Genomic DNA, 26,645 nt, shown 5'->3' with positions numbered 1-26,645 from the left:
CAGCTTTTCAAGTGCAGAGATCACAGGCATGAGCCACTGGACTCAGCAGTATCACTTGTCCCCAGTGGTGTAAAGACCAGCAGAGAATGCTGTAGGCAGGAGAGTGTTGTAGCTGCAAGTGCCATGTGCCAGAATGTGTGAGACTTACTTCTCTAGCCAAGATTTGGACCACTCTAGTCCTACCCGAAGAATTACAGTGACTATCAGTTTTAGAAGGAATCCTTGCCTTTTAAGATCTTAAACTGTTTTTGGGAATATTATACCTATTTTTCTTCTAACAAACTCTTAAAATCCCATCATATTTGCTCAAGGTTCTTCCCTTTCAAAATCTGGGAGAACTCTTCCCTTCTAATTGAGAATAAAGACATGATACTATTTCCCCTTGTTAAGGATTTGGTCAACAAAATGGATAGACTTAATAACTAGCTGTTAAGATGTTCAGACATTTGGTTAGTTACAGTGTTTTGTCTGTCAGGAAAGAATCTTGCCTCTCCTCCAATGTTTCACTGGCTCCCTCTCTCCTTGTTAGTGGTGCCCCCCCATTCCCCACCCCCTGCCTCTGCAGCTATGTCCTGCCTCCCCCCCAGCCATCTCTTGCCCCACCCCAACCCCTGCAGCCACCTGCCCCCAATCCCCATGCCTCTGTAGCAGTCTCCCATCTTGTAGCTCTCACCCAGATCTGTCACATACTTCCTTTAGGAACGGTGGCATCTATCAGTGCTGCTGACTGTAGGTGACTGAGGGAGGGGATGAGGATTTATTGTTTCATGTCCCTGAAGAGTTCAAGCTACATCTGGCTATAGATGGGGCTCAGACACTGTCATCCTCTCAGACTGGATTCAGTCTTGGACTCTGTGGGGAGGTCCCAGAAACATCTGAATCTGAGGTTGAGGGGCCTGCAGCAGTCTGGCTATCCTGTCTAAAGCCCAGCAACAGAGACAGGCAGCGTTGAGATCCATTTTGATTAGACAGGCTGACCTCGAGCTGACCTCGATTACACTGAGGCTCTCAGCCATCCACAGTGACCGGGGAGGCACTTGCTGATGCCACTAGGCCATACGAACCGAAAGCAGAAGAAAGGATTTGTTTCCATGGGAAGGGTGGGGGCTTCAGGCTGAGGACCTGGGAATGGCTTCTTGGGATAAGTGAGTGAACACCAGTAGCCATCCCCAGGCTGCTGATGCACCTCACCTTCTCCTGCAGCATTGTCTGTTTTACTTTTATCTTGTGTGTATGAAGTTTTGCCTACATGTATTCTGTGGGTGTCTGGTGCCTGGTGCCCACCGAAGGTCTGAAGAGAGTGTTAGATCCCTTGGAACTGGAATTTCAGATGGTCATGAGCTGCCATGTGGGTCCTTGACATCGAACCCAGGTCCTCTGGAAGAGCAGCCAGTGCCCTTAACCTCTGAGCCATCTCTCCACACCACCGAACCTTCCCCTCTCCATTCCTATTGTTTTGACACCTCTTCCCTGGAGCTTATAGTCTCTGAAGTCTTTCAGACTCCAGCTTCCCTGCCGTCACTGTGTGCCAATGACTTACACTTCTCACAGTCAGTTTCTCACAGTTCATGAAACCCTTCCAGTGATTAACCATGGTTACTTAGTGAAGAGCTGAAACGTAGTTGGCACACCCCGTCAGATGTGGCTTCTGTAGCCCTTGGCATGGTGACATCATTGCTACCCCCTAACCCACCCCCAACCCAGTGCACCCTTCCAGCTTCAACTGTGAGTCTTTGAGCAAACTTCACATTCTCTGTTGCCATTGTATCTCCTAGCAGTGTGTGTAGCTCAGCCTCAGCTCCCCGAAGTCCCCCTCTTCCTCTAGCCCCTTCCCAGGGAATTCCTTTCTGCACCTCTGATTTTCACCATCTTGTTTCCTACACAAGGTCATGGAATGGGAGGAGGATGACTGTCCCATCCAGTCTTTCTCCATCCCTATATTCTCACCATCTCATCTGGACTATGTTTGATTCCCTGGGGTTTTCTTGACACCCATCTTGCCAGCTTGTCTGAGGATGCTTTGATTTTCTCAGGGAGCCATGACCCTGAGCAAGAAGGCCCATTTGCATTTGCAGCTCACAAAGCTGACAGGTGAGGGCTTACCAGAAGACACCCCGAGTCTTCCTGGTCTCCAGCCCTGCTTCCCATCCTTGCTTCCAGTCTGTCTTGGGACTGAAGGACTTACATCCTAGTCACCTAAGGAGTACAATCTAGGTTCATCACAGGGCTTTTGAGGCTGGTGTGTCTGTCTAGACTCTACAGACTTAACTCTTGCCCTCCCTATTGTCTGTGCCCCAACTGCCTGGACCTCCCTGCACTTGAGCCTGCACATCTGTTCATCCATTCATCTTTTATTCGGCAAATACTCATGGAGGGCATATTGCAGACGAAACACAGTTGGTGACCCTGAAATCGTAGCAGTGAATAAGACAGGTGGTGTGTGATCCAGCGTACATTTGGGGAGGGGGAGACACACATAAGTCAGTAAGAAGACGTTTACCACGATCTAAGCATGGAGGCTCTGAGATGGGGTGATGGCAATCAATGGGAGGAAAGTTCGAGCGATCAGGAAAGGCCTCTAGTAACTGTTTGGCTACGGAGGTGAGGACACCTTAGTACAGGGGAGTCGGATGCGCACACACATTAGTATAGGGAAGTCAGACACACACACACACACACACACACACACACACACACACACACACACATTAGTACAGGGGAGTCAGATGCACACACCCAAGGAAAAGCACATATGGGGCTGACGGATGACTTGGTGAATAAAAGAACTTGCTGAGGAAACCTCACCTGAGTTTGATCCCCCAAACCTACATTAGTGGGGGCTGGGATCGTCTAGATCCCGTGGCACACATCCTCACTTCACCATTACCTCCTTAAAAATAGCCTGTTTAGTGCCTGGCACAGAGTAAGTGCTCACTTAAATGTGCGGCTATGTGTCTGGTTGGGTGGGCAAGTGGATGACTTGCTAAACGAACAGTTGTGAATTGGCATGAGGCTGCCAAGATGATTCAGTGGGCTGAGGCACTTACCCCCAAGCCTAACAATCTGAGTTTGAGCCCCTAGAACCCCCATGGTTGAAGGAGAGAACCAACTCCAACAAGTTATCCTTTGTCCTCCCCGCCTGGCAGTGGTACACTGCTTTCTCAACACACCCGCCCCTTCCCCGCCAAAAAATAAAAGTTGTAATGAGAGAGCAAAGTGAAACTGCTCTGGGGTTGTGTGTAAGACACCAGCTTCCCCGACCCTCTAAGAAGCAGCCCCACATTCAAACCCTCTGTACTGTTTTGGGCTTCGGACTATTCACCTGGGTGATGTATGGCTGGACAAGCCCCAGCAGAAGTACTCCATAAACATGTTTCAGCCCTTTGTCTGCAGAGTTTAGGGTTGGAGCCATGGGGTTGGAGTCCTGTGTGTGTCACAGGGAGGACCTAAGCAAGTGTTTCACCTCGCTGAGCTTCACTTTCATTACTTGTAATGAAGGTGACCCTGGATCCAGCCTGTGGGTTTCTGAGGTTAACAGAAGAGGCAGTATCGTGCTTTGCTTAGAGTTCGCTCTCATAAGTGGTGAGCACACAGTCAGCACCTCAATTGTCACTGTCCCTCTCTTCCATTAGAGACACTGTGTTGTAAGTAACCCCATATGTGAATGTCCCTAGGCATGGCAGACCTGACCTGGCGGTGTTGTCGTAGTGATGAGAGATGGGCCTTGTCAAGCTCTTAGCACACAGTGGGACAGCGCATGTGTGACAGTGGTAGCATCATCCTTAAAAACATATATGACACTGGCCGAGACCCTGTGGAGTTTCCATCCATATAACTTCACAGGGGAGTTTGTCATTTGTCATTCCTGTGCAAGAGGCAGCTGCATTGTTGGGTGTACTTTGTGCCTCACTGGAGAGAGAGTGTCCTTAGCACAGGCAGGTCCTTTGTTGTTGCTAATTCTGGTAAAGCAGGGCCAGTTGAAGGGCTGTGGGGTGAGAGATTTTCCCCTGGGACAAGGGGTGGGGGCTGCCCTATTTAACTGAGCTGCGGAAAGAAGGAATGACTACCGTCCCCACTGCTCTAGCAGCTCCTTCCTCAATGCTGAGTGAAGGGAACTGCCTGCCTTCCGGGTTCTGTGAGGCCGCAGCTCTTCAGTCTTTCATACAAAGTTATAGGTGATTCCTAGGGTGGGTCCTTACTGTGAACTTAACCTACATCTCAGGCTGGGGATCGGTGCTCAGCACTCCAGCAGCAGCCCATGTGGGAAGGGTTTATGCCGTCTTAGCTCTAGACACCTATGCTCTGTGGCCAACTGTCTGACTGACAGTCATCCAAGTGAAGGCATACTTTACCCATTGTACTAAATTGATCTGTGAAGATTTCTTTTGTGTCTTCTGACTTGAGAAGTCATATGGTAAATTGCTGGAACTATAGGGAGACAGGAGAAAATGATTTGTTTGTTCGTTTGTTTGTTTGTTTTTTTTATCTTGTTTTAGGCCCCCATTAAGTAAATTGTTAAATGTTGAAGTCAGATAGAGCTATGGAGCAGGAAACACTGCTTCCCTACCTGTAGCCACAGACTGCACATTTTGTGCATGAAAGTGTCTCTTTAAGTCCTGGAAGCCACGGGGATAAGGAGCTTCATAACCTCAAAGTATAGGTTTCAGAGGTGAGATGTCTCTCAGATAGGAATAAAATGAGATACAAAGCAGCTGTAATTCTGTAAAGGCAAGATCAAAAGATCAAGCCAGTCCTCAGTTACATAGCAAGTTCGAGGCCAGCCTGAACTTCTTGAGACCCTGTTTTAAAACAACAAAAAAGGAGGCCTAGAGCTGGTAAGATGGCTCAGCAAGTAAAAGTACTTGCCACCAAGCCTGAAAACCTGAATTCTGTCCACAGGAGCTGTGTGGTGAAAGGCCCTCATTTCTTACTGCAAGTTGTGTTCTCGCCTCCACAAATGCATCATGTTACATTCATATAAACAAACACACACAAAACAAGTAGGTAAAAAAAAAAATGTAGAGAAGCTGGTGGCATATACCTTTAATCCCAGCACTTGAGAGGCAAAGGCAGGTGGATCTCTGGGTTCGAGTCCAGCCTGGCCTACAGAGGGAATTCCACCTGGAACCTTAGCTCTCCCAGGTGAGTTCAGACTCAAGCTAGTCTAGGGGAAAAGAAAAACATAATTCCCTACACAGCGGCTGCTGCTTGTTGTATGTGGGTCTAACTGTGGACATGAGGTCCTAAGCAAGACATTCTCTTACCACTGTCAGCGTTTGGATGACTTCTCTACAGAAACCCCAAGTTATGCAGAAATAAAGTTTCTCTGTACTTCTCGATTCTATCTATCTATCTATCTATCTATCTATCTATCTATCTATCTATCTATCTATCTATCTATCTATCTATCTATCTACTCTGTGTAGCCCTGACTGTCCTGGAACTCACTCTGAAAGCATTTGCCACCAAGACTGAAAACCTTTGACCTCTTTACCCTGGAGCACAGCTAGACTATTGCCCCATCTGAATTCCTGCTCATTTTCCCATCCATGTTGGACTGCCTTCTTCTGACTCCAGTGAGCCACTGTTCTGTCCTGAGTGATGGGGCTACATGCAAACTAGGTTAGGATCTGTCCCTAGGAGGCTTTCAGTATGGCAGGCCCTGACAGAAGAACCCTGTCCAATGTCACAGAGCCCCTCTTCTATCCTCAGCTCACAACTTAAGTTGTGACCAGTACCTCTCCTCAAACTGGCCAGGCTTGTGGGTGGGGGTGAGGGCCATGAGTGGAAAGACAGTAGGTGGCAGAAGCTAAAGTGTGTGCTTCTGGATCAGCTGTTTCAGTGTGATGGTGTCAGGTGCAGTCCTATTTTACACTGAGGAGTGTGTCAGGAGCAGCTTTCTGGGGGAAGCAGTTTTTAAGACAGGCTCTCACAGCAGTAGAAAGCACTAAGCTTGACTGGGGTGGGGGGTGTTCCAGAGGTAAGTATATACTGTCACTGGGAAGTCTGGGCTGTGCTGTGGGCTGAATGTGCTGCTGCCGTTACAGGGACAAGGTGGAACGGCAGGCCATGCCACAGGCCAACCACACTGACGCCTGTCAAGAATGCGGCCACGTGGGGCCTGGACACTCAAGAGACTGTCCTCGTCGAGGCTATGAAGATGCCATTGTCTTCGACAGGAGGGAGCAGGAGGAGGAACGCTTCCGTTCTCAAAGGGACACACTGGAGGGCAGGAGGGACAGGAGCAAGGCCAGGTCCCCATACTTGCCGGCTGAGGAGGATGCCTTGTTTGTGGATCTACCTGGTGGGCCCCGAGGCCAGCAAGCACAGCCACAGCGAGCTGAGAGGAATGGGCTACCACCTTATGGCCTGGGAGAACAGAATGGGACCAGTGGGTACTCGAGAACTGCTCCTCCGAGGGCCAACCTAGAGAAACACAGCCAGAGGAAGACCAACCTGGCCCAGACAGAGCACTGGGCAAAGGCTCAGAAGGGGGATGGCAGAAGGTCAGTCCGGTGTCGAATGTGACAATGAGGGTGGGTGTGGGCTACTGTTATTTCCCTAGTACCTGCTCAGCTAATTCATCACGCTACCTCTATGTGAATAACCTTTAACAGCCCTCCAAGGAACGGTAGCTCTGATGTACAGGCCAGAGAAATGGGCTTGGAAAAGGGAAACAGCCTGCCTAGGACACACAGATTAGCAGCAAGGCTGGAGTTTAAAGTGTGGTTTGTGAGCCTCTGACCACCAAGAGGACACAGAGATGGCCAACGGTATCTGTAGCTTTTCGACTGTACACTGCTGCCCCTCTGCTTCCAAGAAGTCTCTGTAGACTCTTGAGAGCATGGAGACCCAGTTGTCACCTCCCAGATGCCTGGAGGAGCCTGGGGAGGAGCTCAGGTACTGTGGGCTCACCCTGTCATTGGGTATGGGCTCATTTGAAGAAAAACAATTAATTTCTGTGTATGGGTGTTTTGCCTGCATATATGTCTGAGTGCCAGATATTTGGCTGGTGCCCACAGAGACCAAAAGAGGGCATTAGTTCCCCTAAAGCTGGAGTCAGAAACAGATGGATGCTGGGAACTGTCTGAAGCCTCTTCAGGAGCAGCAAGTGCTCCTAACAGCCAAGCCATTTCTCTACACTCTTGTCTTGTCTTGTCTTGTCTTGTCTTGTCTTGTCTTGTCTTGTCTTGTCTTGTCCTGTCCTGTCCTGTCCTGTCCTGTCCTGTCCTGTCCTGTCCTGTCCTCTCCTCTCCTCTCCTCTCCTCTCCTCTCCTCTCCTCTCCCTCTTCTTCTCTCTTCTCTTCTCTTCTCTTCTCTTCTCTTCTCTTCTCTTCTCTTCTCTTCTCTTCTCTTCTCTTTTCTTTTCTAAAACAGGGTCTCACTGTGTAGCCTGGTTGGCCTGGAACTTGCTGTGTAGACTGGGCTGGCCTTGAACTCAGAGAGCTCATCAGCTCCCAAGTACCTCCCAAGCACCTCGATGAAAGCCATGCACACCACACCCAGCCAGAGCTAGTTTCAGGGTTTAAATCTGAAGGCAGTAGACGGTAGGAATGAAGGAGCCACTGGAATGCCTGACCCTCGAGAACTTTTCATGGGAGAAAGCCCTCGAAAAAAAACCAGACCACTGAGATTCCGGCTTGTTGTTGATGAAATGTGTCTCCATGAGTCTCTCTCCACCCACAGACCTCCTTATTCCACTATGCACAATGGCCTGCCCTGTGGGAGGCACAGAGGTGGCAGTGTCAGGGAGCTGAAGGGAGGGCGGTCAGCATGGGGATGAGATACAGTGACTCTGAGGGCTGATGGAAGGCAGAGTGTAGAGAAGACGCACAGCAGCCCCGGGGTTGCACCATGTCTGAAAAAGACTGTGTCCTGTGTTCCCAGATATTTGTCCTTAAAGACTTACATACCCGTGTCTCGTGGCACATGTCTGTAATCATGTAACCAGAGGGTGGCTGTAAGTTGCAGGTCAGTCTTTTCTACACACACACACACACACACACACACACACACACACACACACACACACACGTATATGGTAATTTCCTATGGTAAGTGACCAGTAAATCTGCCTGCTTACTGAAGGAACTTCCTCCATTTTCCATTTGAAAACACAGAGAAAGAAAGAAGCCAGCTATCTCTCCTTCATGTATTATAAGACCGTGCTGATTTCATTGTCACTGGACAGAGCACACAGAGGCACTGGAAGGGAGTCCACATGGGGAACTATTTCTCACCTATCCCCATATTGTGAGACATATCTGTAGTGCATCTCCTGTCATTGAACTCTGTTGGAATGGGGTTAGCAAGAGTCTCACATAACCTTAGAGTCCTAACATGTTTTTGAAATTCTAGCCTCCCATTTCCACCTGCACCCAGTGTTTAAAGTAAAGTAAAAGAAAGGTGGGGTGGGGCCAGGGATTAAAGGAGACTGAGGCAACACAATAGGAAATGAAAGACCTGCATGATTGATGTGGATGAGAGGGTGAGGGATTTCTGCAGCGAACAGGAGTGGTCACAAAAGTCGACTTTATACTTGGCGTGACTGTTCCTGTAGCCACTTTCTCAGGATATCCTTTTCTGGTTTTGGAACCACAGAGCAGGTAGAAGAACAGGAGTTCCTGATACCAGACTATGTAAGGCCAGCTTGAACACATGTCTGTTGTCAGGATAGAGCTGCCCCAGGAGCAACCACCTATCATGTCCTTCCTTCCACAACTAGTTAACTAATATAGTGGCAGGAGTCAGCAACCACCACCAAACTAGTGTCAGGTCTCCCCAAATGGCAGACAGTGCACAGGTGGAGAGCAGGGACTGAGGATAGGCTCAGGATTTGGGGTGCTGCCTAATAGTGGAAGTGGGGGACTGTCATTACCTAAACATGGCAGGCAGGTACTCTGTGTAGGCTGTAGAGACAGCCGGAAGGAACAGCCCCACACCTGCTGTCTGCTCCAGCCACCACCTCTGAGGATTTGGGTGATGCCACATCAGACGCCAGCTTTGGAAAATGAATGAAAAGTCTGCCACCTAGTGGCAAGCAGGGACACTTGCATGCTAGACAGGTTTGGGTTGAAGAGATCTTAAAACTACCTCAGCTGAATGGAAAGAATCTGTGAAAGGGAAACTGCCATATTTGATGGCCCCTATTTCTATTCCTCACAGTGGTTAGTCTGAGGTGCTTATCATCCACATTTTACAGAAAGGCAAGTGAGAGTGGGACAGAAGAGACAGACCTGAGGTCAGACAGATAAGAGTGATGGAATAGCACTTTTCAACCAGGGGACTGTTTAAACAGAGTGAATGAATGCACTCTGCCCAGAGGTTATCACTCATAGGCCTCCTGGGGATGAAAAACATACATCTTAAAACTATATTTTTTATAGTTGATCCCAGACTAGCTTCTAGTCTATTAATGCCACGCTGGGAATTGAGCCCAGGGCTTCTGGATACTAGACAGACTCTAAACACTGAGCTATATCTCTATCCCGTATTTAAAAGATGTATTTTATTTTATGTGTTTTGCCTGCATGTATGTGTACCATGTGTGTTCCTGCTGTCTGCAGAGGTCAGAAAAGAGAGTCAGAGTCCATGGAACAGGAGTTAACAGATGGTTGTGAGCCACCATGTGGGTGCTTGGAATTGAACTCAGGTCCTTTGTAAGAGCAGCTAGTGCTAAGGCACCTCTCCAGATTTTTTAATAATTATGGGATGAAAGAGATGGCACTTGGCACGAATGTTTCTTGTGCAGTTTCACCCATGCCTGGCAATCTCAGTGTTAGGAGCAGACAGATGGATCTGGGAGCTCATTGGCTTAGTCAGAACAAGAAGTTCTAGGCCAGCGAGAGACACTGTGTCAAGGGAATGGGCAGAGAGTGTTAGAGCAGGATACTGGATGCCCTCTTCTGGCCTACAGACACAAACATACATAAGTGCGCGCGCGCGCGTGTGCGCGCGTGCACACACACACACACAATCATACATCTGAAAGAGTAATAGCTATATATTGATGGAGTAGATGGGATATTTTGGTACATGCATACATTGTGAAGTTGTTGAAACAAGTTAATTAATATTCATCACAATGAACATGTGGTAACAATAATCAGTCTATTCTTCGAGCCTTTTGAAGTATGTCATTATTAGGGGCGGTCACCATGTTGTGTACAATGTGGCTCTGACACATGCTCACTTGAAAGTTTGCAGAAAGTTTGACCAATATCTCCTCCCTCTTTATTTCTGCCATCCCCAGCTTCAGTCATTGCTTCTCTGTATCCCACATACAAGGAAGAACATGCAGTGTCTGGCTTAATTCAGGGCCCTGCCTTTTGAATAAAGCCTCGGTCATTGCCGCTATTCCGCCGCTGCCTCCACAGACCACACACTTGGAGTTAGCATCGGCCCAGAGCAGTGACTGACACACAGTGGTATTTTTTGTTATAAGTTTTCTATGTGAAGTCGATGAGGCAGAATCAGGATTTTAACTCAGGCTTCTGTAACCCCAGAGCCTGTTCTCTTTACAAGGCCACACTACCTTGCAGATTAGACTAAAAAAGCAGACAACAACAAAAAAGAGTGTGTGTGTGTGGGGGGGGGGAGCGCACGCACTTGAGCAGGCACATGGATGTCACAATACACATACAGCAGTCAGAAGACAACTTTGGGGAGTCATTTTCTTCCTGCCACCGTTGGTTCTGGGGATTCAGTTCAGATCATCAGGACTACTTGGTGAGCACTTTTATGTACTAAGCCACCTCACTGGCCATAAAATATAAAAAATGTTTTTTAATTTATATCCTGAACGTTTTTCCTGCATATATGTCGGTGCACCGCTGTACATGCCTGGTGCAGGAGTTAGATCTCCTGGAACTGGAGTTACAGATACTTAGGTGCCTTTTGTGGTTGCTGGGAATTAAACCTGGGTCCTCTGGAAGAGCAGCAAATACTCTCACTGCTGAGCCGCCTCTTCAACCCCTAGTCTTTTTTTTTTTTTTTTTTGTCTTTTTGTTCTTTTGTTTTTGTTTTTAGACAGTATTTCTTGTATCCTAGGATGGCCTAGAACTTACTATGTGGCTGAGGATGACCCTGACTTCTTCTCCAACCTCACTGTTACTGTTATAGGTGGTATATGCTGCCTCCATACCTGGCCATGGAGGAGGCGGTGTCAGGAAGGTGCACATGCTGCTAAGAGCCTTCTGGCTCTCAGGATACACATTCCCTTAATGGCCTCATTAGTTCTCAGAAGCCCTAGATGAGGTAGTGATACTACCACACATGCAGGTAGGGAAACTGAGTCTCAGAGCAGTCAGTAAGCCTCCTGCGGTCGTATAACCCATATATGGAGAATTCAGATTCAAAACCTACTTTTGCTTTTTGCGCAGTGAGAAGTTCCTAAGGTAGGGAGCTCCCTGGTGGACAAGCGATGCAGACACTCATGGTGTGTGTACCCTGGCAGTCTAGGCTGCTGGCCAGCTGCTGGTCTCAGCCATGGAGGGAACTGGGAGAAAACAGTAGGAGCTCAGGGTAGGTTGCAGTCAGATGTTAGAGAGCCATGAATACCAGGCCAAGAATTTCAGGGGAGCTGAGGTAGTTTGGGGCACACTGGAGTGATGAGATCGGGTGACCATGTACAGGAAACACATTGGGAGACTCTCAGAGTTCTCTGCAGGAGGGAAGGAACCAGTGTCTGGATTAGAAGGGGAGCAAAGAGAAGACACCTCACCCGACCCCCTCCAGCTATTTTCTTTGTGAGCTTTGAGGCTCGGTGCTAGGTGAAGAGAGTCTCTCACCCCAGAAAACTGTGAGGCCTTCCCAGAACAACTCACATTGCTTGTCACTGACAGCTGGTAAGAGAGAGGCAGTTCAATCACACGACACCAGGAGTGAGGGGCACAGGAACCCTGTGGTAGTCCTGGCTCTCATAGAAAACTGATTCTGGGTTCTTCTGCAGTGAGAAGCCCCAGGTGTCTGCATCCATCACTGTTTGGGGTCCTAATGTCTCCCCCACAAGAGGTCTTGTGGGTTTCCTTAGCTGCATTGCCTTGTGTGGCGGCCTGACATGCTCTTTGTCTTTCTCAGCTTGCCTTTAGACCAAACACTTCCTCGCCAGGGTCCCAGCCAGCCCCCGTCCTTCCTGGAAAACTATCAGACTCTTCCCAGGAACACTAGATATCCTTCTGGGAGCTCTTCACCCCCGCCCCGGAACCTGCCCAGTGACTATAAGTATGCACAGGACCGAGCCAGCCACCTGAAGATGTCCAGTGAGGAGCGCCGGGCACACAGAGACGGAACCGTGTGGCAGCTGTATGAATGGCAGCAGAGGCAGCAGTTCCGTCACGGCAGCCCCACTGCACCCATAGGAGCTGGCTCCCCAGAGTTCACCGAGCAGGGCCGCAGCCGGAGCCTGCTGGAGGTGCCCCGCTCCATTTCCGTGCCTCCATCTCCTTCTGACATCCCTCCTCCGGGGCCTCCGAGGCCCTTTCCACCCCGGCGGCCACATACACCAGCAGAAAGGGTCACAGTGAAGCCACCTGACCAGAGGAGGAGTGTGGACATCTCTCTGGGAGGTTCTCCCAGGAAGGCACGGGGTCATGCTGTCAAGGTGAGGCCTGGGAACTTCTGCCAGGCACTGAAGTCTTGCATTGACAGACAGAGTCACTCAGTGGCTTCTTGACAGCCCACAAGTCAGGACATAGTTTAGGAGTTCAGTCAGTCCTCATCTCTATAACAACGCAGCTAAGGTTTAGCCCTTGGGACCTTTCAGTTTGCTGTGCTGTGCCCAGGGAGAAAGGTGTCCATTTCAGAGGCCAGGCGCCTAGGGCTCTGAGAAATGGAAGACCCTAGTGGTGAGTGGTCAAGGTCTCCTTGCCTGGCCTCAGTCTGGCTTCTCTCTCCTGCTACAGAACTCCTCTCATGTGGACCGGCGTTCCATGCCCTCCATGGGCTACATGACCCACACAGTGAGCGCTCCCAGCTTGCATGGAAAATCGGTAAGCTGTCCCTCACTTCCTGCTCCAGGTGACTGACATGCTGTAGAATACAAGACCCTCGCCCACACCACTCTTTCTCTCCCTCGGAGCCGAGCAGTTGCAACCCACTGGGCAGCTTTCATCCCCTTCTTGGTAATGAGGAGACAGGCCAGTGAGCACTGGGGCTCTGTAGCAGGCCCTCCAAAGACTGAGGGAAGTAGAGGGAAGTGTTGGGCTGGTCCTCTCTGGTTTTTTTTCAGAAATATAGTCCAGCTACCTGCTTTCTCCTTCAGCACCTCTCCTTTCTTCCCTGGCTTTCACTATGATTGGTTAACTCTCCCTTCAAAGCACTCATCCTTCTGGGTGAAGCTGAGCTGGTGGCTTCCAGAGCCCTCCCTATGCTGGCAGTGCCTTCACTTGCCCTAATGACCGGGCCCGTGCAATCACTGCCTGGCGGTGTCACGTCAGTGTTGTCCTGGCACGGGTGAAGAGTGTAATTGTGGCGGTGTGCCTCATGGTGCCTGACTCCCTCCCTCCCAATGTGTCTACACGCCCACAGCTGGAGGAGCTCTCGCTGCTGCTCACCCGGTTGCAGCGGCACCAGTCCAAGTTGGCCAGTGTGCGAAATTTCGCCGTGGGCCAGTTACTACACCACTACTTGACCTTTCCCGCCTGCCAGGTCAGCGCCGGTGGGCCCTCCTGGGCCCAGGCAGGGATGGCCTGCCTCCCACGTTTCCCTGTGCCGTGCTCTGGTCTGTCCTGCTATCTGTCCTGCTATCTGGCTACCTGGCTCTTCCCTCGCCTGTGTGCTTCTAGGTGCTGCAGCTAGTGACTGTGGGCATGGTGGAGTGCCTCCCCTCTGGTGCAAGGGAGGGGCTGCATGGGGTGGGACAGACCTGAATCTTGCTTCTTGGGCTGTGGAGAGGGGCAGGCTGCTGCGTGGTTGTCTTGTCTAAGAGCTGTGCCCTGTCAGCATTATTGCTCATTGAAGACACATGTGGGTCAGCCCGGAGGGAAATGTAGGGCATCTTCGCTTGCAGAACAACCCTCATCTCTTGTCCTGTCTAGCCTTGTGGGAACCTGCATAGGTTAGGTGGGTGAATGTAAGAGAGGACATGTTAAAGACAAGCAAACAAAAAAAGTAAGTGGTAGACTGAGTAGGCTCAGTGGCTAAAGAGATTCCCATGCAAGTGTAACCCTGCAAATGCTGGGTGGGTGTGGCCATCCTTCAGTAGTTCCGTCCCTGAAGCAAGCTGGCTACTAAGACTAGGTAAGTAAGTGTATCTGTGAGCCCTGGGTGACAGAGAGACCCCATCTTATAAATACGGTGGAAGAGCAGTGGAGTGGTTACACATGTTTGTGCCCCACACATGCAAAAACATGCATGTATGCATGTATACCAGAGAGAGAGAGAGAGAGAGACAGAGACAGAGAGACAGAGAGACAGAAGGGAAAAAGAAAAAACTCATAAGTTCTGCATTTGACTTTAGCATTCTCCAGCTGTCCTTCTCCTATTCAGAGTGTGCAGGGACAGTGGCTTGGGGAAGTGGGATGAGGAAGGAGGCAGTGGGAAAGAAATATGCCTATGCAAGCTATAGCATCCCTTAATGATGGGGCTGCCACACCTAAGGCACGATATGGTATGCGTCGGTGACCGTCTCACACCAGAGCTATGCACCTTCCCCATCCTTGGCTTGTTCAGCTGGGGGCCTCAGTTCACTAAGAACACAATATCTGGACCATTCTTCAGCTTTTGCAACTCCTCTGCCTCAAGTAGCTTCTGTGATCTGCTGAACAGAAGTGTGACTTGTGGGGAGTCTCTTTCTAAATAATTACACTGAAGAGCTTGATAGACCATTGAAGACACCACAAGCAAGTCTTACTCAGGAACTACACTAGCCCCTAATATGGCTGCTCTGACTTCTTACCGAGCAAAAAGAGCAAAAGAGTTTCAGGAAAACTTCCAGCAGCTGCTACTTATCCCCCTGGAGTCTAAAGTCATACTAGGTCCTCCTGGATCACCCAGGTCATTTCTGTCTTTTCCAGTCATCCATCCACATCACTTTTGGTCTTGTTACTTTATGCATGTGACAAACCAGGCCAAAGGCTGGATGCCAAAAATTAGAACAGTAGTGTGAATGGGATTAGCTTCGGGTGCGGCAAGTGCTGTTCTGGGGAGATCTGCTGGTTCTGCCTCGGAGCCCAGCATCCGCCTCATCTGCTCTTCTTCCCTAGCCCTCTTGTTGGGTCCTCCCCATTAAACCTCGTGGGTGCAGGGATAAGCTGGCTTTCCCACTGTGACCCACAAATTCTGCCATGCTGAAACAGGGCTCTGAGTTGCAACAAGACATCTGTGCTTCCTCTGTGGCTGGTGTGTTAATCTGCTGTGGTCCCTCGTCTCCAGTGCAATGTGAATGATCTACTTTCGAAGACCCAGGTTATTTAAACCTTGGTGTTTGTAACTGTTTTGTTTTGTTTTTTTCTCCTTTGCTTCCTTGGAAGGCTGATGACACCTACCTCCAGCTGAAGAAGGACCTGGAGTACCTGGATCTGAAGGTGGGTGGAAGGACGGAGAGATTGTTTAAGGGTTAGGAGTACTTGCTGCTCTTGCAGAAGACCCAGGTCCGGGTCCCAGCACCCAAGTCAGGTAGTTCACCTATTAATCCATTCGTTCTAGAGCATTCGATTCCCTTAGACCTCCACAGGCACTCCAGTGCATGTGGGGCACATAGGCTCACCCAGGTAATAATAAAGGTGATAAAACTTTAAAGGTGAGTGGCATCAGGATCTACCTGATGGACACTGCTCATCTTTCTGAAAGTATTACTTACTGGGACCAACACTGGAGTTCCAGACCGTAAGTGAAAACTCTTGTCTGAATCAGGAAACAGTCATTGCTTATGGTCTGACTCTGGTGGAATTGCCTGTGAGCCCTGAGATGAGATCTCTGGCTTTGAGAGTGTAAAGGTCATGATTTTGGTCTGTTCCTTCCCTTGGTTAGAGCCAGAGGTTTCTAGAAATAGCCATGGCTTTTCCAGAGCCTCTGCTGCTGGTAGGAGTGTGTTTGGATCACAGAGAGTAGCTGATGTGTGTTTTTAGCCACACTGGCATGGTAAGGCCTTTGCATTTATTGATGAGGGAGTAAGTTCCACGTGGAGTCATGAGGCTTTGAGGCCTGCCAGTAGCCTCCACTTAGAGCTGAGCACTAGTGCCTGTGGGTACTTAAAGCTCAAGCTCTGAGTTAGCAGAGATGAAAGGGCCCAAAGAAAACCGCCACTGCCTTGCCACAACCCACGAGCTACGTCTGGTGACAGCCCTCCTCATGCTGGAGCTCTGGAACACACTCGACGGGTGTAACGTTAGTCAACCCAGGGAGGGAAGAGGGCTGTGGACCATGTTTATCCACCCTGCACTGTATACCTAGCTTTTCTGATGCAGGGATCGTCTCTCAGCCTGCAGCAGGTGGGGTTTTCCCGTGCTGAAGCGTATACAGTGACAGATACCTGTTTGCCTCAGGTCTAAGCTGGAGTCATGAGGATTCCTACGGGCTGTGAGAGAAAGGCTCCGAGCAGTTGTGATGAAGTTGGTAGGGACAGGACCAGAGTAAGCCAAAGAGAGCTGCCATGCAGTGGTGAGATTAGAGCTGTGGAGTGAGGTGGAATAAATCACGTTGACCCCTGACTCTGTCATAGGCCTTATAGGAAGAGAATGGAGGAGGAGAGACTGAGGCACAAGGCTTCAGAGCAAGAGTTCCTGTTTGTGCAACTAATAGAAGCTGAGTAGTGATGGCCCATGTTCTGAGTTTTACTCTACTGCAGTAGTTTGCACAGGAGTCAGGGCTGGCAGTCCCATAAGGGAGTAAAGTACTTCTCAGGGCCACACAGAGACAGAGACACATTTGAGTCCAGCACTTACTTACTCTGAAGCTCACATTCACCTCACTACCTGCCATTTGTGCTGCTGTGGTCCTGAAGGCATTAATCTTTTTGGGGAGCCAAGCTTGGGTTGGGATGGCAGGGAATGGGTTTGATGGACTGGAGAGGCAAGTTGCATCCTGGGAGTGCTTTCTTAGCTAGGAGCTATGTATGTCACCTGAGGAGGTATTCTGGATGCTGACATTGTCATGAGAAGAGCTGGGCTTGTAGCAGAGTTCCCTGGTTGTGTATCTGCTACTGTAATTACTAAGCTCTTTTCAGGGAAGTAGTCTGGAGTGAACCTCTCCCTCAGCTTGGAGAGGCTTGACGCTATCTGCCCAAGAGAGAAGAGAGGTTGTGTATGGAGTAATGGTCAGAAAGGCCAGTGTGCTTGCATGGCTTCCGTGAGAAAGACCTGGAAGAGTGTCCCACTGCAGGACGCAGAGCCCAGGGTTGGGAATTACAGATGATTATGTTTACAGATGTTCAAAGCCTGCTAAGTCTAAATGTGCCATTCCAATTTCCGGTGTCAGGGTTAGCAGTCCAGGGGGTTAGGCTTATCTCTGCCTTCCTATCTTGATATGCTGATGTCCCTGTCACCTTTGAATTCAGGTTCCCCTCTTCTCCCAGCAGCACCTCTGTGGAACAAGAGAGAGTGTCCATGTTAACTGTGTCTGTGAGAAGGCTCTTAGCAGCAGCTGCACTGCAGTGATAGGGAGTTAGGGTCAGTTTGGGAGAAATGGAGACAGGCTGTAAAGCTCTGGTGTATCACCATGCCTTTTCTGTGGCTCTGAAGAGGACTAAGCCAAGCAGATGGCAGCTATAGGCCGATGGTTCAGTTGGTAGAAATGCTCTCCTGAAAGGGCTTTCTCTGCGGTGGTGAATGTCCTTTCACGGGGCCACACAGATCTGTAGATCCTATGACATGCTGGGCAGGATGTCTTTGACATGAAGGGGATGTGGATGCAGGTACTGTAGGTAGAGACAGCACGAGAAGTGGTTCGCACCCCCAGGAAAGTGGATATATTTGAGCTCTGAGAACTGCCCTAGGCATGAGAGACAAGCTGTGCCCCTCTAGAACCATCCTTTCTCTATGGTATGGTGGATTGAACCTCCAGCCTCATGCAAGTACCCTACCTCTGAGGCATATTCAACTATGTCACCAAAGCTCTTACTTTTTTTCCTATGACTTTACTTTTTTTCTAAGTCTTAACTATTGATAAATTCCCAGGCTAGCATTGAATTCACTTTGTAGCCCAAGCTGGCTTTGAACTTGCACCAGGTCCTCAAGTAGCTGGGATAATTGCCTGTACTGCCACCAAGGTCTGGGGTGTGTGTGTGTGTGTGTGTGTGTGTGTGTGTGTGTGTGTGTGTGTTGCTAGGGATACAACCTAGGTCCTGTGCCTGCTGGGCAGGTGCTGTGCTACTGCTCTATCTCCAGCCCTAGAACGAGAGTCTCTAGAGATCACTTCCCCTGCCCACATCTGGCCTGCGGATCCCCCACTCTGATGTGTCTGTCGACTTAGGTTCTTCTGTGTTCTTGTCCCAAGAGCCAAGGATCCAGAGCCTGTCACCCTTCTGGGTGTCCTGCGTTCACTGGTGGTGACTTCTCCCTAGCACCTTCCACAGGTTCCTCTCCCTCAGGTGAATAACACTGTGGGGCCAGGAGATCAAATGCAGACGCCCCTCAGAAGTCGCTCTTAGCTCGTGTGTTTTAGAGAGTGCTTGCTCTCTTGGTGATGCCAGGGTATAAAGGACTGAGCAGCGGTGAAGCTTCTCTTCTGCCTGGCGGTATCTGGGCACTTGGTTCACTTGCATTTTAATTCTCACAGCTACTGAGTAATAGGAATTACTGCCCCTATTCCTGTTAACCAAAGAACCACATCTCAGAGAGGTTAAGGGAGCTCTGCAAAGCTCCATGGCTGAAACTGACTGCAGCCCTGAGTTTGTCATCTGTGAACTATGTTTCCATCATGGAAATTCTGCTTCCCAGAGCCTGAACTCCATTACCTGGCTGTGGTCGCCCACTGTTATCCATAGTACTTTTAAAAATCATCCTTTTAGATAGCATCTCACAGTGTCACCCAGGCTGGTCTCAAATATCTGGGCTCAAGCGTGATGCTCCTGGACCATGGATGTGTGCCTGTGCTCCTGGCTTTGAGTTATTTTTGTACAGCTGTGGAACGCGTCCAGGTGAGGCTGAGCAGCCTCTCAGACGATGACTTTGTAGATACAGAAAGTTGCCTTCAACCCCAGGGAGTCCCTTGTCTCTTAGGAGGAGTGTATCATGGTTGATATCAAATCTGTAGCACTGTGAGCTCTCTCTGACAGTTGGAGCCTGAGATCAGGCCTTGTCGGTTTCCAAAGTCAGCTTCTGGGGCAGAGTTTTTTAGGTTACTATCTGGGGCATCAGCTATTTCTAGAGCATCTAGGAACATGATTTTAAAAATATAGATCTGAGCCAAGTATGATGATACACGCCTGGGGTCCTAGCTTCTTGGAGGACTGAGACCAGGGAATCATTTGAACCTGTAAATTAGAGGCCAGCCCACAGAACATAATGACTTTCTCCCTTTAAAAAATTTTTTTTAATCTGGGCATGGTGGCTCATGCCTTGGGTGCTAGCACTGAGAGCAGAAAAGGGTGAATTTTTGTGAACTTGAGGCCAGCCTGGTCTACATAGTGAGTTCCAGGACAACCAGCAAAGCTTCCCGTAGAGACTCTGTCACAAAGAACAAACAAACTTCAGAGCCTGGCATGATGCATGCTTTAGACCCAGCAGTCAATAAGGCAGACACAAAAGGATTGCTTCAAGTTCAAAGCCATCCTGGACTACATAGTTCCAGGCCGGCCAAGGATTCAGAAACCCTGACTCAAAAATAAATAAATAAAAATAAATTTAAAAGCAGGGCTTAGAGGTATAGCAGGTACAGGTACTTACTACCAAGCCTCATGACCTAAACCAGGGCCCATGTAGTGGAAGGGGAGAACCACGCCCACGAGTTGTCCTCTGACACAACACGGGCACTATAATGTACACATAGATGGATAAGTAAATATGTCTCATTTTATTTTTCAAGATCTCTACTGAGTTAGCACTCTTGTGCCCAGGATCCTCTGCTCAAGCCACACTCAGGTGTGATCCTTGTGCACACTCAAATTTGAGGTCAGCCGTTCAGGAACAGAGATTACTGAGCCCGGCCATGAACTAAACCACTAGGGAATTTGGAAGATGCATGACTTAGGCTTTCTACTGCTGTGAAGTGACACCATGACCACGGTAACTTATAAGAGAGAACATCTCATGGGTGCTGGATTATAGTTCAGAGGTTTAGTCCATTATCGTCACAGCGGGAAGCAGGCAGACGTGGTGCTGGAGAAGATGCCCAGAGCACTAACTACATCTTGAGCTGCAGTCAGCAGGACATGGTTGCCATACTGGATGTGGCTTGAACATCTGAGTTCTCCAAGCCTGCCCCTAGTGACCACTTCCTCCAACAAAGCCACACCTCCTAATAGTCCATGGGGGCCATTTTCATTCAAACCACTACAATGCACATCAGTGCTTAAGTCCTATGCTTAGAGATTCTGACTTAATTGGCCAAACAATTCCTTAAGTGTTTTTAAAATACACTGAGGGTTAAGAAAGATTACCTCAAAGTCGTTGTTTTGTATTTTGTTGTTGTTGTTGTTGTTGTTGTTGTTGTTGTTGTTGTTTTGAAACAAGGGCTCATCTATGCCAGGTTGTCTTGAATGCCCAATGACCTTGGACTTGTGTCCTTTGCCTTTCTCCTGAGTAGGAGGATCTTGTAGGTACATCTATGTCCACTTTATATGGTACTCAGTGGAGCCCAGGCCTTTGTAGATGTCAGACAAGCACAGAACCAACTGACCTACATCTTGGAAGTAATCACCAAGGTCTCAAGTATGGTTCCTTACCCAGTCACAGCAGCAATACCTGGGAATCTGTTAGGAGTGCCAGATTTTGAACCCTAGTGCAGACCAACTCAGCAAGGCCCTTCAGGGTGGAGCCCGAGCCTTCCAGGTTGATTCTACACACTAAAATTCAAGAGCTTGAGTAGGAATTCCAATGCTAAACTGGGGTTGTACCTTGTGGTAAAGTACTTGTCTAGTATACATGAGGCCCTGGGTTCTATTTCCAACACTGCAATAAAAAATAAAATTTTTGTTGGCCTGGGATCTACCCACCTGGTGGGTACAGACAGTGTTTTCTTTCTTTGAATTTCTTTAACGTGTCTATGTGCATGTGTGTGTGGAGGTGTGTGCATATGTTAAAGTCCACATGTGGAGGTCAGAGACAGCCTGCAGGAGGAGCTGGTTCTCTCCTTCCACCATGTGGTTCCCAAGGATTAAGCTCAGGTCCTCAGGCTCAGTGGCAGCATTGCACACTGAGCCTTCTCAAGACCTGACAGACTGTATACAGACAGCATCACTTGTAAGCATTTGAATCTTCTGGTTAGGCATGAACATTTATCTGCACCCAAGTGTGGAGCTGAAGTCTGAGAAATTTCTGTCGGAAGTAATTGTTAGAAATGAGATGAATGCATAAACCAAGCTTCCAGGTGTTGCAGAAGGTAAGGGAGGCAGGAAGAAGCAGATCTCTTCTGTCAGGCTTCCCCTCACCTTCAGAACTGGGAAGGAAGTGAGCCAGGAAGTGGCCCTTGTGCATGGTCAGTTCACACAGCGGCTCCCAAGCAAGCAAAGCTGGTGAGGCTAGTTTTTTTGTTTTTTGGTTGTTTGGTTTTTTTTTTTTTTTTTGGTTCTTTTTTTCGGAGCTGGGGACCAAACCCAGGGCCTTGTGCTTCCTAGGCAAGCGCTCTACCACTGAGCTAAATCCCCAACCCCGAGGCTAGTTTTATAGAGGCTGTCCCTAGCTGGAGCTCACATCACGAGGCTTAACTGTCTTGACTGTCTGCGCACCTCATCTCTGAGGTCCCCCCTCTAGCCCCCAGACTGTGGCTGCTTCAAGTGTTGTTGGATGTCTCACCTGTTACGTTTTGTTGTATTTGCCTTTCTGTTTGGAACAGATTAAAAATAATGAACCTTTGATCAACGTGCTTTACAAAGTGCTGAAGAAGTCAGCACGGGGCTGTCGGCCCGGGAGAAGCGTAAGATGATCGGATCCGTGTCTCCAGGCGGGGCCATTCCATTGCTTCTGGCTCAGGGCCGGCACCATCACTTGCTTAAGCAGTTGCTCTCCTGACCGCCCCACGCTTCCTGCAAGTCATTTCGGTTGATTTTCTTTAACCCAAAGCTCTCTTCAGCACTGTGGCTGAGCCGCTCATCTGTGGTGTCCTGTGGCTCCATCTTTTGTGTTGCAGAGGGGTGGGGAGCTTGCCTGGCTTGTCATCAGCTTGCCTTGTGTCTCCATCTTCACTTGTCTGCCTCTACAGTAGTAGGGCTGAGCATGAGTTTATGGGAGTTTAGAGCAGCCTTAGATCCCAGTGTGTCTCTCCTGGGGACAGGATATTGATATACAGGTCCCATTTTGGAACTGGATGACTGTCCTATGTCTCCTTTGCAATGTAGCCAGCTCTTGGAGCATTCTGAGGGAGGGTACAGACTGGGGGGGCAGGTGTCATGGTCTGATGTGGTTGGGGTTAGAGGGATGGTCCAGGGGCCGAGTCTCTTCCCAGGTAGAGATTCTTTAAGATGAATGGAGATCCAAGACCTTTGATATTTCCGGTGACAGATACTGGGGACATTTGTTGATGTTTTAAGTGGATAGAAGTGCTGTCACCACTGAGCACGGTTTAAAAAGGGAAACTTGACCGCCATATACTACCTGTGGCTGTAGCTGTCCATCAGGGCACCCTTTCTCTGGAGTAGAGCTAAGCTGAAGGTCCTCTGAAGAGTATAAGCCTTTCAGGGGAGCCAGTGCCCTGTCACCTGTGTGTCACCTTTACTCCATCAGAAGCTAAACCAGCCAGTCTGATTTTGACATGTTTGTGAACTCACTGAGCTAACATTCTCCAGATCTCTTCCATATGCCAGTCCTGGCTGGGCTTCAAGGATAGAGAGAAAATGCATCCCAGTCTCCACAGTGCCCCCTAATGTGGCTAATATGTCTGGAGAGGAGAAATGAGCAAACATCATTATAATTTGATACTCTAAGCCCCACAGCAGTGACAGGCACCCTGTGTGAGAGGGACATGCTGAAGGACACCAAACCCACTCAGAGGAAGAAAGAGAGGCAAAGACTTTGAATTCCTAGCTCCCAATGTCCTACAAACAGCACATCAGGGAGAACAAGAGACTCCTGTTTCATAGAAGAGAGGGAATGCGGGTACCCTGGAGGGAGAGAGAAACAAATGGTTGGCTCCTGAGTCACCGAAGACAGCAGTAAAGGGCACACTTCTATCAAGGATGCCACTAGAAGGCTTAATTTAGATTTCTCTTTCTCAGAATGCCTTTGTGTGTAGATACCTCATTTCTTTCCTGATGGTGCTAGATAAATGAGGCATTGCTCAGTTAGATCCTCTTCCTTATTTAAGCATCAGAGACGTCCTTGATAAAAAGCTTAAGGGGAAAAGGGGGAGAGCTTGCTGGGGTAATCCCCAGAGTGCACCTCAATTTGAAAGTGATTTCTAGCTTGGTAACAAGCCAGGGCCAGCTTCTTCAGAGAAGAGACCAACTCACAGTCCTCCCCTCAGGGTTCCATATGTTTTGATGATATATATGCATGTGTGTACACATACTCTGCATATACCCCAAGGAATTCCATGAATGCTTGCTGAGCTTTTCCCCATAGCCAGGCCTTATAGTCAAGCTCTACCTTGAAGTAACCAAGGCCAGGGTCCATGCCCTCTGCTATGTGACTAAACAGAAGCAGTCCTCAGCTCAGAGCAAGAAGTCATGTGACTTCTTCTGTAGTGAAATGGCTCAGTGGTTAAGAGCACTGGCTACTCTTCCAGCAGACTCAGGTTTCATTCCCAGCACCCACATAGCAACTCACATGAGAGCCAACAACTTCTTCTGGCCTCCATGGGTATATAGACCCATGCATTTTATATGATACACAGATATACATGCAGGCAAACACCATACATAGAAAATAAATATTCTTTTAAAGAAGTCATTTGATAGTGCCTTGGACTTGCTGAGGGAGGATGTAGGGCAATTGGGCACATGGCTGCGGTTAGTCTGAAGAGAATGATTGGCAGCACTTTTGACTCCTGGCTCACACTGGCAAACTTCTTGGGCCTTCCAGATGGAGTGGGGAGAAAACAAAAGCTATGACTCCAGCAACTGACTGTCTGTCCATCCTGGGGCCTTCTGCCTAGCACACACACTGCCTGCCTCTGCCGTGGTCACCTATTCTTCATGTCTGCTGGTCAGAGCCATAAAACAGAACAGAGAAGGGCTGTCTGACTTGAGGTGCATTCAACTTGACCTTGTCTTAGCTGCAGAAGCCCATGTCTTCACAGCCTATGAAAGGAAGGTGCCCAGGGAAAGGAAAGCATGGGATAGGGAGCTGGAATCAACTTCTCAGGGGTCAGTGAGAGCAGGAAGGCAGCAAGCTGCCTGCTTACAGTTGCCTGAGGATGTGAATGGGACGTTCTACTGGCCTGGAAGTGTAGGTGACCTGTCCGTTGCTTTGTTGAGATTCTAAGACAGGTGATGACTCTCTTGAGTACAACCAAGCTTTGTTGTCTGGGTGTGAATCTTAAACCACTGGCTGGATCTGACCTGGGTCCCTTCCCCTCTGGCTGGATCTTTTAATAGTGTAGGATAAGGAAGGCTGGCTTTGTCCCTGGGGAAGTGGCTTCGCAGAGACATGAAACAGTAACCTGGCCAGCAACTGGACAAACTGTTTGTCCCTAGGTGTAGTAGCACGCCTCTCTTAACAATGGCAAACCCCAAAGACTCATAGAAATGTGTCATGCTCATTTGGGGCAAACTGATGACCCTGTAACTTGAGCACCTGCGCTTTCTTTAATTTGAGAAATGTAGTTGTACTAGGATCACCAACAGGTTTCGTTTTTCCATAAAATGAAGAAGGCTTTAAAACAGTGCAGATAGTGCTCAAGTTCTTGCCCATTTTGTGCCGTGAGCCTCCCGCCTCTGCTGAGACTTCCACGTCCATCCACCATAGGACTAACCTTCCTTCCTGCTGTTTGACCCCACACACCATGTTAATCATTCAATTGTTCACCTCCCAGATGACAGGCCGAGACCTTCTTAAGGATCGAAGTCTGAAGCCCATGAAGATCGCCGAGAGCGACACTGATGTGAGTTACCATTGACAGGCTGGCTCCTTGGCCATCTCCTGACCTGGACCTGGGCAGCTTCCTCAAGGGCTTCCATAGTCTCTGCTCTTTCTGCTCTTACTGCCGATGCCATGCGCCATGTTCTCACCCCCTTTCCCTAGCCCTCTCCAACTTGTTCTTACTCACAGGTCAAGCTGAGCATCTTCTGTGAACAAGACAGGATACTCCAGGACTTGGAAGACAAGATCCGAGCTCTCAAGGAGAATAAAGTAAGCATCGGTTCTGCATAATAGTGGCATGGGTCGGGGGACTGCACCAACTTGGCTTTGCTGACACAGTATTTGCACTCCTGTGTTAGCATTAATCAACAATGAATAGAGGTGTAACAGGCTATAGAGTGCTTGCCTAACATGTGTGAAACCCTGGCCTATATCCTCACATCATATAAAACAGGTATAAATTGTTAGCATACACCTATAACTTGGAAGGTAGACTCCAGGGGAATCAGAATTTTCATCCTCAGCTATGCAGTGCTTGGTCCTGCTTCAAAAAAACCACAATAAACAAACAAGAGTATAAGGTTATTCGGGGTTTTTGTTTTGTTTTTGTCTAAGGATATTTCTCAAAGACTTCTATCTGAGCCTCCCCTGTTGTGGTTAAAATCGGAGATTCTACCCCACTTTTGATCATTCAGTTCCCAAATAAAACCTGTATATTTATATTAAGCCTTAAAGCACCAGAGTTGGGCATATATCAACCATCTAAGCCATTTTGTCTACTTCTCTGTCAATAACTCTGTAACAGAACTTGCCACATTCCACCTCGGCCACTCTTACTCCAACTGGCCAGGCTTCAGGGCCACGTTCTCACTACTCACTTACCCCATGTCAGTGACTTCTCTACTTCAGACCCCAAGCACAGCAACCGAAGCCCCGCCTACCTCTCTTCTGCCCAGCTACAGGCTGTAGGCATCTTTATTTAATCAACAGTTTTAAATTAAGGAATGAGGTACAGATTTTCTCATCCCTGAGGTGACTAAGCTTTTGGGGTCTACTATTTAGCATTGCATTACATAGCAACAGACCAAAGCTCAACACTCCCCTTCCTTAGGAAGAACAGTCTGCTCTGTTCAAGTGCCCCCTTCTCTGTGCTGGCCCACATCTCAGCCTGGGAGAGGTCTTTATTGGTAGCTCTGATGGCTTGACACAAGAAACCCAGAGGTCTGCCTTGGAGACCCTCATCACACTGGTCAAAGCCCTTGGCTTCCTCAGGTTCCTTCTCTCAGGGGTCCAGGCTGGGATGGCAGCAAGTCTAGATGGGAAGACAGGAGTGAACTGGGGCCACAGTTATGGCCTCAGGTTGACTTTTCTCTTTTCACATTTAATAAGATATATCCATGGTGTCAGACATCTGTGACATGCTTGCCAAGGTTCCCTGTCCATTTGTCCCTTTGTTTCCAGATAACCTATAAGGAATCGGAGGGTTCTGCCCCTACCTTGTAGATAAGAAAGCTGAGGCAGAGCTTTATTGAG

General features: G+C 48.8%; 1 protein-coding gene across 25 annotated transcripts in view; it reads left to right on the top strand.

Annotated features, from left to right (window-relative positions):
- The window catches only part of Plekha7 (pleckstrin homology domain containing A7), a 183,300-nt gene that overhangs the window by 132,969 nt on the left and 23,686 nt on the right, over positions 1 to 26,645 (top strand). For 13 of the 25 annotated variants that reach the window (XM_039101140.2, XM_039101148.2, XM_039101137.2 and 10 more), the window contains 8 exons: positions 6,048 to 6,506; positions 12,079 to 12,601; positions 12,903 to 12,989; positions 13,528 to 13,647; positions 15,471 to 15,524; positions 21,931 to 22,011; positions 25,066 to 25,134; positions 25,302 to 25,382. In XM_039101140.2, coding sequence (XP_038957068.1) covers positions 6,048 to 6,506; positions 12,079 to 12,601; positions 12,903 to 12,989; positions 13,528 to 13,647; positions 15,471 to 15,524; positions 21,931 to 22,011; positions 25,066 to 25,134; positions 25,302 to 25,382 — 1,474 coding nt within the window. The remainder of the gene's footprint in view (positions 1 to 6,047; positions 6,507 to 12,078; positions 12,602 to 12,902; positions 12,990 to 13,527; positions 13,648 to 15,470; positions 15,525 to 21,930; positions 22,012 to 25,065; positions 25,135 to 25,301; positions 25,383 to 26,645) is intronic. The other 12 variants (XM_063279498.1, XM_063279508.1, XM_039101151.2 and 9 more) reach the window with 3 other exon arrangements.

Source organism: Rattus norvegicus, chromosome 1, assembly GCF_036323735.1.
Source record: "Rattus norvegicus strain BN/NHsdMcwi chromosome 1, GRCr8, whole genome shotgun sequence".
Lineage (NCBI taxonomy): Eukaryota > Metazoa > Chordata > Mammalia > Rodentia > Muridae > Rattus > Rattus norvegicus.
The sequence above is the reverse complement of the archived record's forward strand: the minus strand, read 5'-3'. Positions and strand labels throughout refer to the sequence as shown.